The sequence below is a fragment of the Vidua macroura genome, chromosome 11 (assembly GCF_024509145.1).
Source record: "Vidua macroura isolate BioBank_ID:100142 chromosome 11, ASM2450914v1, whole genome shotgun sequence".
Taxonomy (NCBI): Eukaryota; Metazoa; Chordata; class Aves; order Passeriformes; family Viduidae; genus Vidua; species Vidua macroura.
The window spans coordinates 20,957,519-20,972,451 of record NC_071581.1 but is presented as its reverse complement, the minus strand read 5'-3'; the positions used below and the strand labels follow the sequence as shown (position 1 = coordinate 20,972,451).

The 14,933-nt window shown below is 45.7% G+C and overlaps 1 protein-coding gene across 1 annotated transcript in view; it reads left to right on the top strand.

Annotated features, from left to right (window-relative positions):
- The window catches only part of ZCCHC14 (zinc finger CCHC-type containing 14), a 45,947-nt gene extending 33,405 nt beyond the window's left edge, over positions 1-12,542 (top strand). Inside the window, exons 4-13 of the mRNA XM_053987371.1 lie at positions 2,736-2,807; positions 3,013-3,122; positions 5,006-5,100; positions 5,189-5,243; positions 5,694-5,967; positions 7,218-7,309; positions 8,274-8,401; positions 8,643-8,783; positions 8,853-10,316; positions 11,847-12,542. Of these exons, the coding sequence (XP_053843346.1) occupies positions 2,736-2,807; positions 3,013-3,122; positions 5,006-5,100; positions 5,189-5,243; positions 5,694-5,967; positions 7,218-7,309; positions 8,274-8,401; positions 8,643-8,783; positions 8,853-10,316; positions 11,847-11,902 (2,487 nt within the window). The 3' untranslated portion in view covers positions 11,903-12,542. The remainder of the gene's footprint in view (positions 1-2,735; positions 2,808-3,012; positions 3,123-5,005; positions 5,101-5,188; positions 5,244-5,693; positions 5,968-7,217; positions 7,310-8,273; positions 8,402-8,642; positions 8,784-8,852; positions 10,317-11,846) is intronic.
- The last annotated feature ends 2,391 nt before the right edge of the window (positions 12,543-14,933 follow it).

The window sequence follows — 14,933 nt, the reverse complement described above, 5'->3', positions numbered from 1 at the left end:
TCCTTTCCTGTGAAAAAGAGGATACTTAATACTTAAGGAGGAGTTAAGGAGATTTTCAAACTTTATTGTTGGATCCCAAAAATCCTTTGTGAAAGTAGAGCTTCTTTGGGACTGACAGGTTTTTAATCAATGATTTGAAAGTCATAAATGGCTGTGGATGATGCAGAGGTTGGCAGGTGGGCATTGGCAAAAAAAAAAACAAAAAAAAACAAAAAAAAACATTTTAAAGCAGGAAATTTTGGCAGTGTTTATTTAGGGGGAAATATGATGCCACACTTACAGGATGGTTATCCATATCTATATCCAATGTCCATTCTTCTGCTGGAATGCAGAAGCCAGAGAGAATTTAGGTCTTAATCTGGACAGAGAACAATGTGGGTTCTGAGGACACAGCTGCTGGAAAGAAGCAGGGAGGGAGCCTCTGGTGGGATATGGTTCCAAAAGGTTGGAGGGTACAGAAAACCTTTGGGAATTCTTCAGGGCTTGAGTGATGGGTTTCTCTTCTCAGCCGAGACAGCTCAGCTACCTTGAATGGCATAAAATTAGCAGGATGGCTTCTGAGGTAGTGTTGGAAACAGAAAAAGGTTTAATAAAAGGCAAAATAACAAAGCTCTTACAGAGAAAAAACCGAGCCAGGGGCAGGAGGTTTTTGCTCCTGCTAAAACACCCCACAAAAGGGATTATTTCCTTTGTTATCTTCCTTTTCTAGTGAATTACCTTGGTGGGATCTCTTGGCCTCTGTCCAGTCGGGCAGCCCCAGGTCTGAGGTGAAGTCCCAAAGGTTCTGTGAGGTGTCTTTGGGAGAGAAACTTTTGGGCTTTTTGCCTTTTCAAGCAGACAAAGAATAATTTAATCACTCCATCAACAGGGGGCACATTCCTACACTTGAGGAAAACTCTGTGGAGCAAGAGCTGGGGGAGTTGACTGGAAGGGGATTTTCACCGTGGTCTAAAAGCTTTGGGAATGGGTGCTGCTGAGCAGCTGGAGTGAAGGATTCCAAAATTTGGGATGCACAGCCCAGAAAACAGCTTTGGTTTGTTTGATGAGACAAAGTGGGGAGTCAGAAAAGGAGAAAGCAGCCAGGAGAATCCCAATTATCCACAACTTTTAACCAAGTTATTCCTTAAAACTCCCAGCCAGGGCAGAGCATCTGCTGGGATATTGGCAGCATTAACCTCTGCAGGATTGGATTCATGGAGAATGTCCCAAATTTCCTGAATCCCCAATTGTTCCAAATGTCATCCATCACAGACAGGATTTTTCCAAGAGCTTTTCAAGCTCTGTATGAAGCCTGCAGTTGTCTCCACTCCAATTAAGATCTCGTGAAACTTCTTTTCCTATTACAAATTTTTCTATAAATAACAGAAATTACTGTACCCAGTGTTTGCCTCAACAGCTTGAACTGAAGGAAGAGCAGAGACTTCAGCTGAGCTGATAAATTGCTGTTTGCTGGGTTAAAAAGCCAATTATGGAATGGTTTTGTTCTGTTCAGGAGCTTGGGAATAGCAGGTCAATGGATGGAGCAGTTTTGTGTTTGCAGTGCTATTGTTCCCCCCATTTACAGTTCACGTTATTGTTTTATAAGTATTGAAAATTCAAGTTAAAACAGAAGTCATGACAATTGTTGGGTTATTACAGAACTAGAAAAAAAAAAGAGAATATTTCCTGTACTTCCTGAAATTCCTTGTGAATTTTAAAAAAGCATTTATTTACCACAAACTTTAAAAAAAAAAAAAAAAAAACCACAAACTTGGTAAAGCTGCTCAAGTTTTTCTGTCTTAATTTCTTTTCCCCCTTTTTTTTTTTTTTTTTTTTTTTTTTTTTTTTTTTTTTGTGTAACAGCTCTGCTGAGAGGAAATTCCTCCCTTATGTAATACATTTTGAAATCCTCTCCTCTCCCCACTCTTTTTGGCAGCTTTTGGATAGCTGGAAAAACTTTGTGTATGTTTGGAGTTGTCATTGAAACAAATGTCATGTGAGAGGCTGCTCTGTGATCTCCCACCCAGCTCCTTCCCCTATGGATCCAGCTGCTTCCCAGATGCCTCCAGTGGATATTTTGGATCCATAGGGATTCATCCCTAGCCTGTCTCATGGTGATTTTCCTCAAGCCAAGAAATCCTGATTTTTGCCTTGATTAAACTTCATCTCCCAAGCAATAAATGCTTCAATATCCAAGGATGTCGTGACTTGTTTGTGTGGGAAGAAATACTGAATATTCCCTTTTTTTAGAGCATGGACAAGATGGGGTCTGGGGCAGGAGCTGCAGGTTTCATTGGGAAGGTTTTGCCTGGATTTTTTGCTGCCATTCCCAATTTCTCTGGCATATGGAGTTGATTAATGAGCAATAGGCAGCCTTGTGTGGGGGGAGCCGTTCCTGTTGGAAAGCAGATCCTACAAACCAGCTGTTTTCTTTAACAATAATGAGGGGAAAAAATTCCATGACTCCGTGGTTGGTTGCTTAACTCTGGATGTCTGCAGTGTGTAAGGGCTGTGTAAACTCTGAGGGGCTTTTCCAAGCATCCAGATAAATAAATGTACATTGAAAAATGTACATTGATAAATGTAAAAACAGCAAGAATTGGGCAGCAGTTTTGTCCTTGTGCACAAAAGAAAATGTTTCCTTCTTGATGTCACTCATCACAACATCTGTGAGGGACAGTTGATACCAATTACTGAATTTTGAGGAACCAAATTAAATTAATTACTAAAGCAAATCCTCCTTGCTCCTCCCCAAGGTCCTGTGGTCTGATTCTTCGGTGACGTTGGTAACCAAATCTCCTGCTGAAGTGACTGAATTCATTTCAAAGGTAAAGACAATAAGAAAAACACTTTGAAAAGGAAAAAAATGTTTTGTCCCTCTCTCTAATTTTGTCCAATGATACTTCTCAAAATGCGCCAAGATAATTCAGATTGAATTTCATAAAATATTTGATTTATAACAGGCAGTGGCTTGAATCTCATAGAAATAACAAGTCTTTTCACTTTTAATTTGTCATATCCTCCCCCCTTTAGCTGTCTCAGCTGTATCCAGAAGAAAACTTGGAGAAATTCATTCCCTGCTTAGCTGGTCCAGATTCATTTTACCTGGAACGGAACCACATGGACCTGGAATCAGACCTGAGGTATGCTGGGATTTTGTGGGGTTTTTATCTTGACACTGGGCTTCTTTCACTGAGAAAAATTAAAAAAAAAACAGGGAATAGAAATATTATCTCCATATTCTAAATTACTTTGAAGAAATTAGAGCCTGATCCTAAGCTTTTTTCCTGGATGTTCCATTAATTCCAGTGCATAACAATTTTTCAGGAATTCTTTCTTCAGAAATACAGATGGTAATAATATTCTGTATTAAGCTTCCTGGAGAATTGATATTTCCTCATGCCTTGTGAAGAACAAATAGAGGATCACTGGCTTTGCAAAAGTTTGTTTTGGACTCAAAAATAACCAGAATTGTTTCAAACAACCACTCAGGAAAAAATAGAAGCCTTAATATTCACCCATCTGTACTGAGGAATGGGTTGTGGGGATTTTTTTGCCCCTTTCACAGAGTTTATTTTACTCTGATTTTAAAAAGTTAGGTATGCATTTAGATATTATTAAATTGTTACATTTTTGGAAGACTTTAACAGCTAAGAAATTTTGAAGCCTTAGCTTCTACCTCCTCAAATTATCACAAATCATCTGGCCATTATTTAATATAAACCACTGTTTTAAATATCATAATCTGTGGCAGATCACATCAGCTTTCTCTTTCTAAATATGATTTTCCTAGGAAAATTGGAGTGACTTAAATTCCTTTCAGCTGCTACTCTTTTTATCTACACAAAACGAGATTATTGTAACATTAATATTATTCTGATCCTGATATGTTATTATTATAAAATTAAATGACACTTTGAAATATTAATTAACTTTATTAGAGCTTCTCCTTTCCACTTTTTTTTTTTCCCTAAGCCATGGTGGATATTGGTTTTCCATAGGCAGCAGCCAGCAGGTGCCTGCCTGGATTATTTTTCATGGCAGGCAGCATTCCCTTTGCCCTGCTGTGCTCCAAGGAGAATTTGGGAGGCTGCAGGGAATGTGTGTGGCTGCTGCTTGGGAACAGCAGCCTCTCCAAATCTGGGTTAATGGAGCAGCAACTGCACTGCCAGAGCTCAGAGCAGGGAGGAAGCTGCTCCAAGGTGCTGCTCAGCTCTGAAATTCACCACTGAGCTGTGGGGTTTCCAGCTGGGAAACACCTCTGGGTGTGTGGAGGTGCAAAGTTTTGGGAGATTGGTATTTTTTTTTTGTGGAATCCCAGAGTGGCTTGGGTTGAAGGGACCTCAAAGCCATGGCAGGAACACCTTCCACTGTCCCAGGCTACCCCAAACCCCAGTGTCCAACCTGGCACTGCCAGGGATCCACAGCTGCTCTGGGCACCTGTGCCAGGGCCTGCCCACCTCCCAGGGAAGGATTTCTCCAAATATTCTATCTAAATCCATCCTCTTCCAGCTCAAAGCTGTCCCTCCTGTCCTGTCCCTCCATGCCTTGTCCCCAGTCCCTCTCCAGCCTCCCCTGGAGGCACTGGGATGCTGCTAAAAGGGCTCTTTTCCCTTGAAAGAGGCACAGGGAAAACGTGACAGAAGTTTCTCTCTAAACTGCCAGACTCTGCATCTGCTGTTTATCTTCAAGAAGAGGAAATTCAATAACAGATCCATCTCTATTTTATATTCCTCAGGTTCCTGCATTTGAAAGGCAATTTTCAAGTTTACATTTGAACATTTTCAGCCTTAGAAGTGTTCAGGGTTCCTGAGTGAGGCGTCTTTGCTGAAACACTCACCAGAGTGAAAACAAGCCAGGGATAACAGGGTTTGGTATTAAGAATATCCATCAATTTCTAGAATTCAGAATTGCATGGTGTGTTTCAGCTTTTAAATTTCCAATCTAATTTCCAAGTGTGCTGTCCAGAGTGCAATCCTGATGGATTTGGGAGGCTCTAACAGAGCAGGGGCTTTGTTTGCTGCAGGTACCTGGCCCCGTTCCCTTCCCATGTGGTGAAAAACGACCACGTCAGGAAGTTCTTCAGCACTTCATCTCCCTCACAGCAACTTCAGAGCTCAAGTGAGTTGAAATAAAGTTTAAAAATATTTTTTTTGTACTGCATTTCATTAACTGATGCCATTTGTGACTCTCTGTTCCTCGTTTCCAGATCCTGGCAACCCCTCCCTGTATAAAGTAGGAACTACGCTGGGAACATCTGGAAGGTGAAATATTTATCTTGTTTACAACTCATTCTCTTAAGAGGCAACAACAAAACCCAGACCTCCTTCAAGGACCTAGTATGGTGGCTTCTTTTGCCACTTCCATATGGAAAAATTAAAAACTTCCATGGGATTTTATCTGGGCATCTTGCTTCTTTTTAATAATGCAAAGGCCGTTCCATCAAAAGCTTTTTTAAATCACAGAGAGGCAGCAGAATATTTCATATCTGTGATTATTGAAGGAAATTATTGAAGGAAAACTCTGTTTAAGGTGAAAATCAGCTTCACCCTTTGCCAGAACTGCCCTGTTTTACTGAGCTGTGGAACAGGGCAGGTACAAATCCATACCCTGGCTCCAGCGGGGTGGTTTTTCCCAGATTTCTGTGGCTGCAGAGCTGAGCTCTGGGTGGCACAGCTTTTCCAACTAAACCCAACCCTGTTCCTATCTTCCAGACCTATATGTGGGGTGGCTGGAATTCAGTCTTCCCAGAACCACGTGCAGCACTCTGCTGCTGCTCCCGTGTCTCTGCCGCACTGCTCGCACTCCGGAGGCGCCGGCTCCTCGCTGGGCTATCGCTCCCAGCTGGAAACCTCCTCCCCAGCCATGCTGATGTCTTCCAGCCCTCAGACCCCTCAGACACAGGAGCAAAACGGGATCCTGGACTGGCTCAGGAAGCTGCGCTTGCACAAGTATTACCCTGTCTTCAAACAGCTCACCATGGAAAAGGTAGGGCAGGAAATGGAGGGAAGCAGCCAGCTTTTAAATGATCCCCGTGTTCTCCACGCTGGGAACATCTGCACTGAGGATCACACAAGTTTCTGGCACGTGCTGGGGAGGGTTTCACTTTCTGAAAGCAGCAATGAATTGATGAAAACCTTCTTGCTGTTCTCACTCTGTGCTGTGACTGGGGCTGTCCAACAGCTGCTGCTTCTCCCAGGCTTCCTCATGGAATGCTTGGAAATCCAGCTTGAATGCTGCCTTAGGAGCTCTGCTTGGCTCCCTGGACATCCCTTTGTGTGCAGGAGATACCTAAATATGTTGATATCTCTTGATTTCTGCTTCTTGGTCGATTTTTCTCCCAAAATATTTAGTTATCCTCATTTTAAGAAATAGATTTTCAGAGACTCGTGGCATGAATATGAACATGAGTGAGTGAGTTTTGTTTCTTGCAGAAATTCCTGTGGCAAAATCATCTCTTATGTCTTTGCATTGTAAGAGTCCCAAATTACACCTGTGTGTGCTGGATTTGATCTAAACAAGGTTTTGGAGCATTTTCCCAGCTCCACTGGGAGATTCCTTGTCCTCTGTCTTTTGGCCTGGAACGCCCTCCAGTGGAGGGAGGGCTTGGGCTGAGCTTTGTGCTGCTTATGGAATATTTTATAGATTTAATTTCAATCTCTTACCAGAGGCTTCTGATTTAATTTTCTTCATTATAAGACAGGAAATATACTGTTTTTTTTTTTTCTTTAATAATGTAGTAAAACTCTATATTCCAGTGTATTTTAAAAAAGCAAATATTATTCTGCATACTTCTCTGGCTTTCATTTTAATTACATTATAATATAAATGCCTGTATCTATGTCTATATTTTATTATTAAATTTACTATTGGTGTATATTTTCCCTGCACTTCTGTGGTAAATGACACACTGGGAAAACTGGAGTGATTTTCTAACATCCTCAAATTCACTGATAGCACCAAGTTCTATTTTAATTTAATTCTATTTTAATATGTACACGAGTTATTTCATCTGTATTGTGACTGGTTAATACAAGCACACACCTAATTAAATTAAATCTGCGTGTGTTCTTTCCTGTCCCCCACACTTTTGTTTTACACTATAATTGAAAACTGGAGTACAGAGTTTCTTTGCATTTAAAAATGGTTTTAAAGTTGGCTTTTGGAATTGCTCTTCACTGAAAATGGGAATAAGAATATTCCAGGTTATATAACTAAACATATTTTTTCTTTCCAAGTTTCTGAGTCTTACTGAGGAAGATCTGAATAAGTTTGAGTCCCTCACCATGGGAGCAAAGAAGAAGCTCAAGACCCAACTAGAGCTGGAGAAGTAAGTGAGGGCTGGGGGAACTTTTTTGAAGGTTGAAAAATGCAAATTTTGCTCCGCAGACCACAAACCTACCATGATTCCCACCTGAAGATATGGATGATAATTATCTCTATTACTAAACAATATTTAGCACTTTGTGGTTTACTGCTGCCTGTTCAGGCTTGTGATAAGGATACCAGATTTCTAAATCTACAGAATATACATATTGTGGTTAGGTTTTTTTAAACTTGTGTCACATTTATTGCAAAGATTTTGGGCTTCCCATCCACTTGACATTGATGGGAGCTGTTGGGTTTGCAGGCCCAGGGGATGCACTCCCAAAGTCAGGCCTCTTTTTTCCTAGGAAGTGACAATTTTCTGGCTCCAATCCATGTGGATGGAGCACAGCTACTTCAGGAGCTGCCTCAGTGTCCCACAGTGACCCCAGGCAGCTGTGACAGCCCTTTGGGGACACTGATGCAACAGATTGTCCTGGTTTTTGCATCTCCACTTACAGCAAAGTGTTTATTCTGCAGCTACTGCTGTTCCTTAAAAAGCAATTAGAAATCCAAATCTGTGCCCATTTATCAGAGCTCCTTTGGCAGCCTTTATCAGCAATCTTACTTTTTCCAGAGTTTGTTTGGAAAAGGAGAACTTGGGGCTGTGTTTGTTTTCTCTTTGGGTTTGGGACGTGCTGACGTAATATGTGATAGAATTTTAGAGTTTAGTCAGGGTTTGGTGATGTTTTACCCTGGACAAATAAGAGCATAGTGTTCTAATCAGATGGCAAGTTGTCTGACCCTAACTGCTGGCAGTTCTGGTCAGCACTGATGTGATTTCCAAGCGTTTCCATTTGAAATGGGCACAGCAGCAGTGGATTGTTCAATGGGTTTTGTCTGCTTTGGGTTCATTCAGAAATGGATTTATTTGTGGTTGTGTTTTAGCCAGTTTCTGTCTCTTCATGCTTCTCTCCATCACCCTGTAGGGAGAAATCAGAGAAACGGTGCCTAAACCCCTCCACACCTTCCTCAGTGACCAGCAGTGGGGTGGCCAGGGTTCCCCCCACTTCCCACGTGGGGCCTATCCAGAGTATCCGGGGCAACCACGCTGCAGGTAAGGAGGGGAGCAGGGGACACTGCTGTGCTCAGCTGTGCCTGCACAAGGGTCAGCTCCTTCCTGTGCTGCTTCTTCCCCGAGCTTTATCTTCCAAAGGCCATTGGCTTAACAGGGAGCAAGCAAAAAGTCTGATTTTGGTGATTATTGGGGCAATAAAAGGTGATATTTTTTTTTTCCCATGGCTCTGGTGGGAATGGGCAGCTGCTCAGTGTCACCCCCGTGTCCCCTGTCCCTGCAGAGCTGCGAGTGGACGTGGATCAGCCAGCCCACCCCCTGCCCCGGGAGGGCAGCTCCTCCGAGTACTCCAGCTCCAGCTCCAGCCCCATGGGGATCCAGACGCGGGAGGAGAGCTCGGACAGCGCCGAGGAGAACGAGAGACGTAAGCAGAGCCCCCCAGCCGTGCCCCGTGCCGTGCCCAGGGCTGTCCTCACAGCTCCTCTCTCCCCAGGCCTGGAGCTCCACCTGGACGCCTCGGACAAGGAGAAGCCGGTGATGCTGCTGAACCATTTCCCCTCGAGCTCTGCCAGGCCCACGGCCCAGGTGCTGCCCGTGCAGAACGAGGCCGGCTCGGGCCCCGCCGGCCACCACGCGCTGCCCATGCAGATGCTGTCCCCAAGCCCGTCACACATCACCCCCATCCGCATGCTCGGCTCCGTGCACAAGCCGGAGCGCGGCTCCGCGGACATGAAGCTGCTCTCGTCCTCCGTGCACTCCCTCTTGTCTTTGGAAGAGAGGAATAAGGTGTCTCCCGGCTCGAGGGGCAGCATAAAGATGGAAAAGGGCTTTGGGAACGCCGTGGTGGATGTCATGTCCGCGTCCTCTCCGCACCAGCCCTTGCAGGTGCTGTCGGGGGGTGCCGAGAGCAGCTCCCCCACGTCCACCATGAACTTTGGGCCTCGGACCAAAGTCGTCCACGCTTCCACTCTGGACAGAGTGATCAAACCAGCCCAGCAGCCAGGACTCATCGTGGAGACCAGCACTGCTGCCACGGTGACGTCCAGCACGGTCTTCCACGTGGCTCGTCCGCCCATCAAACTCCTGGTGTCGTCGTCTCTTCCCACCGACTCCGCCATGGCCGGACAGACTTCCTGCTCCAGTAATATGCAAATAACGGTGTCCCCTGCAATAATCAACCCCCGGACTGCTCTGTACACAGCCAACACCAAAGTTGCCTTTTCTGCCATGAGCAGCGTGCCCGTGGCGCCCATGCAGGGCAGCTTCTGCGCCAACAGCAACGCGGCCTCCTCCAGCAGCCACCCGTCCCCGTCCTTCACCACCATGGCCAACCTGCCCAGCTGCCCCGCGCCCAGCTCCAGCCCCACGCTCTCCTCCGGCGCCGACAACAACTTCTACAGCAGCAGCAACAGCAGTAGCAGCAGCAGCAGCGGCGGCTCGGCCGGGAGCGTGCCCGTCCCCAACCAGAACCACCACCACCACCACCACCAGCAGCCGCCGCCGCAGCCCCCCGGCTGCATGGTGTGCAGCTCCTGCGGCTGCAGCGGCAACTGCGGCTCCAGCGGCATGACCGTCAGCTACGCCAACTATTTCCAGCACCCCTTTTCAGGACCTTCCATGTTTACTTTCCCTTTCCTGCCCTTCAACCCCCTGTGTAGCAACGGCTACATCAACACGCAGCAGTACAACAGCAGCACCACGTTCCCCGTGGTGCACACGGCCTACAACAGCGGCCTGGCCCCCGACTCCGTCATGGCCGGGCAGTCCACCTTCGCCGTGCCCCCCATGCAGAACTTTATGGCGGGCACGGCCGGGGTGTACCAGGCACAGGGAATGATGGGCAATGGCAACGGCTCAAGCCACAAAAAAAACGGGAACCTCTCCTGTTACAACTGCGGGGCCAGCGGGCACAGAGCTCAGGACTGCAAACAGCCACCCATGGATTTCAATCGGCAAGGTAAAGGCTGGGGGGCACACACGGAGTCCTTCCCCGTGTGCAGAGTTCAGGCTGATGTTTCCAGCAAACTGTTTCATGCCTTCCTTTGGGATCGTTTCCTTTGTGTTACGGCTGGTGTTTCTCCAAGTGGCTCATGGCTGTGTTTGGGTGACGCTTTGGAATGGTTGGGTCTGGGTTTGGAGTAGGATCCAATCCACACAGAGTGTGGCCTTGAGCCCTGCCCCTGGGGTCTGATGGAATCTCTGGCTTGTAAAAATATTTTGTAATTAAAAGTTGATGGTCTGAGCCACTGGCAAATTTTAGGCAGTCCCGTGAGGAGGACTCAAGACGAGGCCCTCGGGTATGCTCTGTGGGGTTGGCACCGTTTTTAGGGGGGGAAGAAACATCAGGGAAGGGAGGGAGCTGCTGTGGACAGGTTGCAGCAGAATCGCTGTTGCTGCTTCTGCATTGTCAGCCAGGTCAGCTTCGGTCATTAGTGCAAGTTCCCTTGGAACTGCAGAAACTGAAATCTCTGTTCCTCTTCCCTTCCTGCCCAACACAATAACCTAAAGGAAGAATTGCTGTTCAAACCCTCCTGAAGGTCCTGTTTGCTGCTGTAATTATTTTATAGGACATGTTGCTTACACATGTAGAGCACAGGCTTCTTCAGGAGAATCCTTAATTCCAGGCAGGAAACAGTAAAAGACAAATACTGCTTTACCAAGAGCACTTTTTAGTCCCATTTTTTCTTTTTTTATTTTGATTGTCTTATTTTGAGATAATCTGAGAATGGTGTGGGTTAAAAAATGAAATGCAAACTCTGAGTGAAGAGCACTGAGGTTCCATTTCACATCATGCCTTATCTGTAGCCTTTACCTGGATTCATTTTTGTGTGGTCTCAACAGTTTGAACACATAAATTAACAAGTGTGAGGTGTTGGGCAGCAATTTACAGCAGGAAAAAGGTAAATACTGAGTGGAATTCCAGTGGTAAATGTTTTGGTAGTGGCCAGCGGGAAGCAGAGCTGCTGCCTCGTCAGTCCTGAGTGGGAGAACTTTGAGAATGCAGCAGGCTCTGATGTCTTTTTAAATTGGATTTAATTTCATTAATTAAATTCCCATTTAAAGTCTGCCAAATTTTTCACAAGGGCATGGACTGACGGGACAAGAGGGAATGGCTTTAAGCTGAAGGAGGCCAGGGTTAGATGGGATATTGGGAGGAAACTCTTCCCTGCGAGGATGGGGAAGCCCTGGCACAGGGTGCCCAGAGAAGCTGTGGCTGCCCTGGAAGTGCCCAAGGCCAGGTTGGACACTGGGCCTTGGAGAACCCTGGGCTAGTAGAAGGTGTCAGGGTTGGAACTGGATGAGCTTTAACATCCTTTCCCACCCAAACCATTGTGAGATTCTGTGATTCCATGAAACAAAGTTGTGCCAGCGCTAAAATTGCACCCGAGCTCCAGGGGTGCGTTCCACGGGTAAGAAGCAGCAGGTTGCTTTGGGAAGCTGTGGGAGGTGACTGATGTGTAACCCTGTGTCCCTGTCCCTGTCCCAGGTACGTTCAGGCTGAAGTACGCCCCTCCCTCTGAAAGTCTGGACTCCACAGACTGAGGTTTCCCCAGCTGGCACCACGATGCTGTAAAGCCATGGAGAGCGACGGAGATCGAGCTGCAAAACTGAGACGTCCAGTTGCTGTTAAGCTTAATGTATTTTTTAATCCAAAGGTGCTTTACTTTATTAGACTAGGTAGAAAATCTAGCTTAGGGGTGCAGCCAACCCAGTTTTGATTGCCAAATTCAAGCTTTGTTGTTGGAACTCCTGACCCCGTGTCCTCGGACCGACGGATGGACGGATGGATGGTGGAGCTGGCCAGCCGCAGTTCCTGCTGGAAGTACAACATCCCCTGTACTTTTTTGGCTGGAGAATGTTGCCACAATTGGACTTTTCCAAGGTGAAAGGCCTGACTCCAGGGCAGCTCTGTTCTGAGGTGGAAGGTAGGAGTGGCCGGAAGGACTTTGGCACCCCTGGGCTAGGTAAAATGTCTACTTTTTTTCAAAAGTGATCAGGCACTAATCTCTGGGATTTTTAAGGATTGCACTACAGAAGAATGTAAAACTCTTCAAGCTTTCTGCACTTTTAGCAGACAGTGTCACTCTGAGACCAGTGCAAGAGGCAAAGAAGTTCCAACATTTACAAATTGGCACCAGCAGGCTTACGGGACTTAATTCCACAATAAAAATCCTAAAAAGTCTCTCTTTTCCCTTCCAAAAGAACACACACGGCAGTTTCGGTTCCTTCTGGAAACAAACTCGTGCTTCATTGTCTCACCTATTACTAGCTAGTGCTGGCTTCCCAGCACTGGAATAAACTTAGTTTCCAAGGGTCCAAGTCCCAGAGACTCCAGAGTCATAAAATCTTCAAGAATATTTTCCTGTAATACACAAAACCTTTACGTCCTGTTACTGTATATAGGTCTCTTTCACAGAAACCTTATTATTCTGCTTTTGTAAATGAATTTTAAACCATCCTAAAAAAAAAAAAAAAAATCAAACTAAGAACTCTGGTAGCAGAGTTGATAAGCTTTTGCTTTACTTTATATAAAATACCCTTTGGCTCCTACCCCAGGATTCAGGAGTGGTGGGAGTCAAACATGTAAAAGGTAGTAAAAACTTCATTATTATCAAGACTTGGAAGGATTTCTTGTCGGCCTCCTTCGTTGCAGTAGGTTGTAGATGAGTAGCTTTGGTGTTAAACTACTTAGTCCATCATTTGTGGGTGACAAATCTAAATTAGGACTGGAGAGGAAGCCAAGCCCATCTCGAACTGCTAATTTGAAACACTTTGGTCCTGTCTGGTTGAAAGAAGATCCTAATCCTCATGGCTCTCCCCCCCGGGAATTTGACGGCATTAAATGGGTGAGGCCTCCTCTGTAAAAGTGTCTGACAGAGAGAAATTTGCATCCTGTAATTTGGGAGACACCTTTAAAGTCTGAAGCCTTGTTTACACTTGGAGGTATTCCTTACACCAGGATGAATCCATAGGATTTGTAGTGCAGCAGTGGCTTGGGAAGTCCTCTGGGAGCAGGAGGGTTTGGAGCTGCCCCCAGGAGATGGGGCTGTGTGAGGGGGGAGCCCAGCCCTTGCTGGGCTGTGCTCATAGGAAAGGAACATTCTGGGCCATGCCTGTGTCCCTGTCTCTCCAAGGGCAGTCTCATCCTCGTGGGATCATGAGCATCGGGAGAGCCTCGGGAATGTGGGTGGGCAGAACCAAACCCGGCCCAGGGAGGGATCCAAAACCTGAATTTGCAGAACAAACAGACAAAAGATACTTTTTATTGCTATGCAATAAGAACCCCCTGATTTGTGTATCCCCAGCCCAGCTCCCGCTCCCTGTTGGCTCTGCCCGAGTTTGAGGACGTTCCCTGTGTTCCCACGAACAACCTTCAGACCTACAACACTAAAGGGATGAAAACTGACAATGCAATTTACTTTGCCTTAATGAGCTCGAGACAATGGTAGGAACAGTCTGTCCCACTGCATCATGCCCAAGGAAAACGTGCAGTTCCATGTTTACTATTTGCAGCTTTGAGGGTCTCTCCAGTGGCCTGGAACATGTGCTGAAAGCCAAACTTAGTGTTGTTATTATTATTGTTGTTATTATTTTTTTCACTTTTTTTAAACAGTATTTTAAAATTGTATTTAAAGAAACTGTATTTCAACACACATGTGAGTGTTCAAAACCCTCTCGAAACAGCAAAAAACAGCAGCAGCAGCAGCAAAAAAAAAAAAGTCATTTCTGTACGAGTTGTGTTTTGTTTTACTGCCCAAGCCTGGGCACAGCTGTGTCTGATCTTCCTCACAGAAAAAATCGTATCAAAAGGACTGTAAAACTGAACGTCTGTCCAGCAAATTGTTTCATTCCTTTCTCCAGAGCTTTCTTTAGGATCCTTTCCCGTGTGTAGAGTTCAGGCTGATGTTTCCAGCAAACTGTTTCATTCCTTCCTTTGGGATCGTTTCCTTTGTGTCGAGTTACGGCTGATGTTTCCTCAAGTGGCTCGTGGCTGCGTTTGGGTGACGCTTTGGAACGGTTGGGTGTGGGTTTGGATTAAGATCCAATCCAGAAGGACCTGGAGGCAACACGAGTGTCCCAGAGGAAAATCTGGTGAGCCAGCAGCAACCTCAGAGCCTTCCCCAAATCCCAGTGAGTTGGGGCTTCAGACCTGCCAGTGAACACCCTCCACTCTGTACCCAGAACAACCAAAGTTGGTAAGTCCAAACAGAGCACCTTAATTCCATAAAATTATCCTTAATCTGTTCTTCAAAGGCACAAATTCATCTTTTTACCCCTAAAAAGCAAGGCAGCTTGGGTTGGAATAGTAGAGTTCCAGCTGCCCTGCCTGAAGAAACCAGTTCTTAAACCCTATTTTTGTACATTGAAAGATGGAGATTTCAAAGAATGTTATTTAGCCCTATCTTTGTTGTGCAAGCATAAAAAGAATTAGTTCTCCAGATGGATTTCACTGTGGAATGGGAATGATTTTTCAGTGTAAGAGGGAAGGGAATCCCCAGTGATCTCCCTGCAGGGGCAGGAGAATCAGTGAGGAGCCTTTCCCAGGGGAGGGAGCAGCGGGTGGGACAGTTCC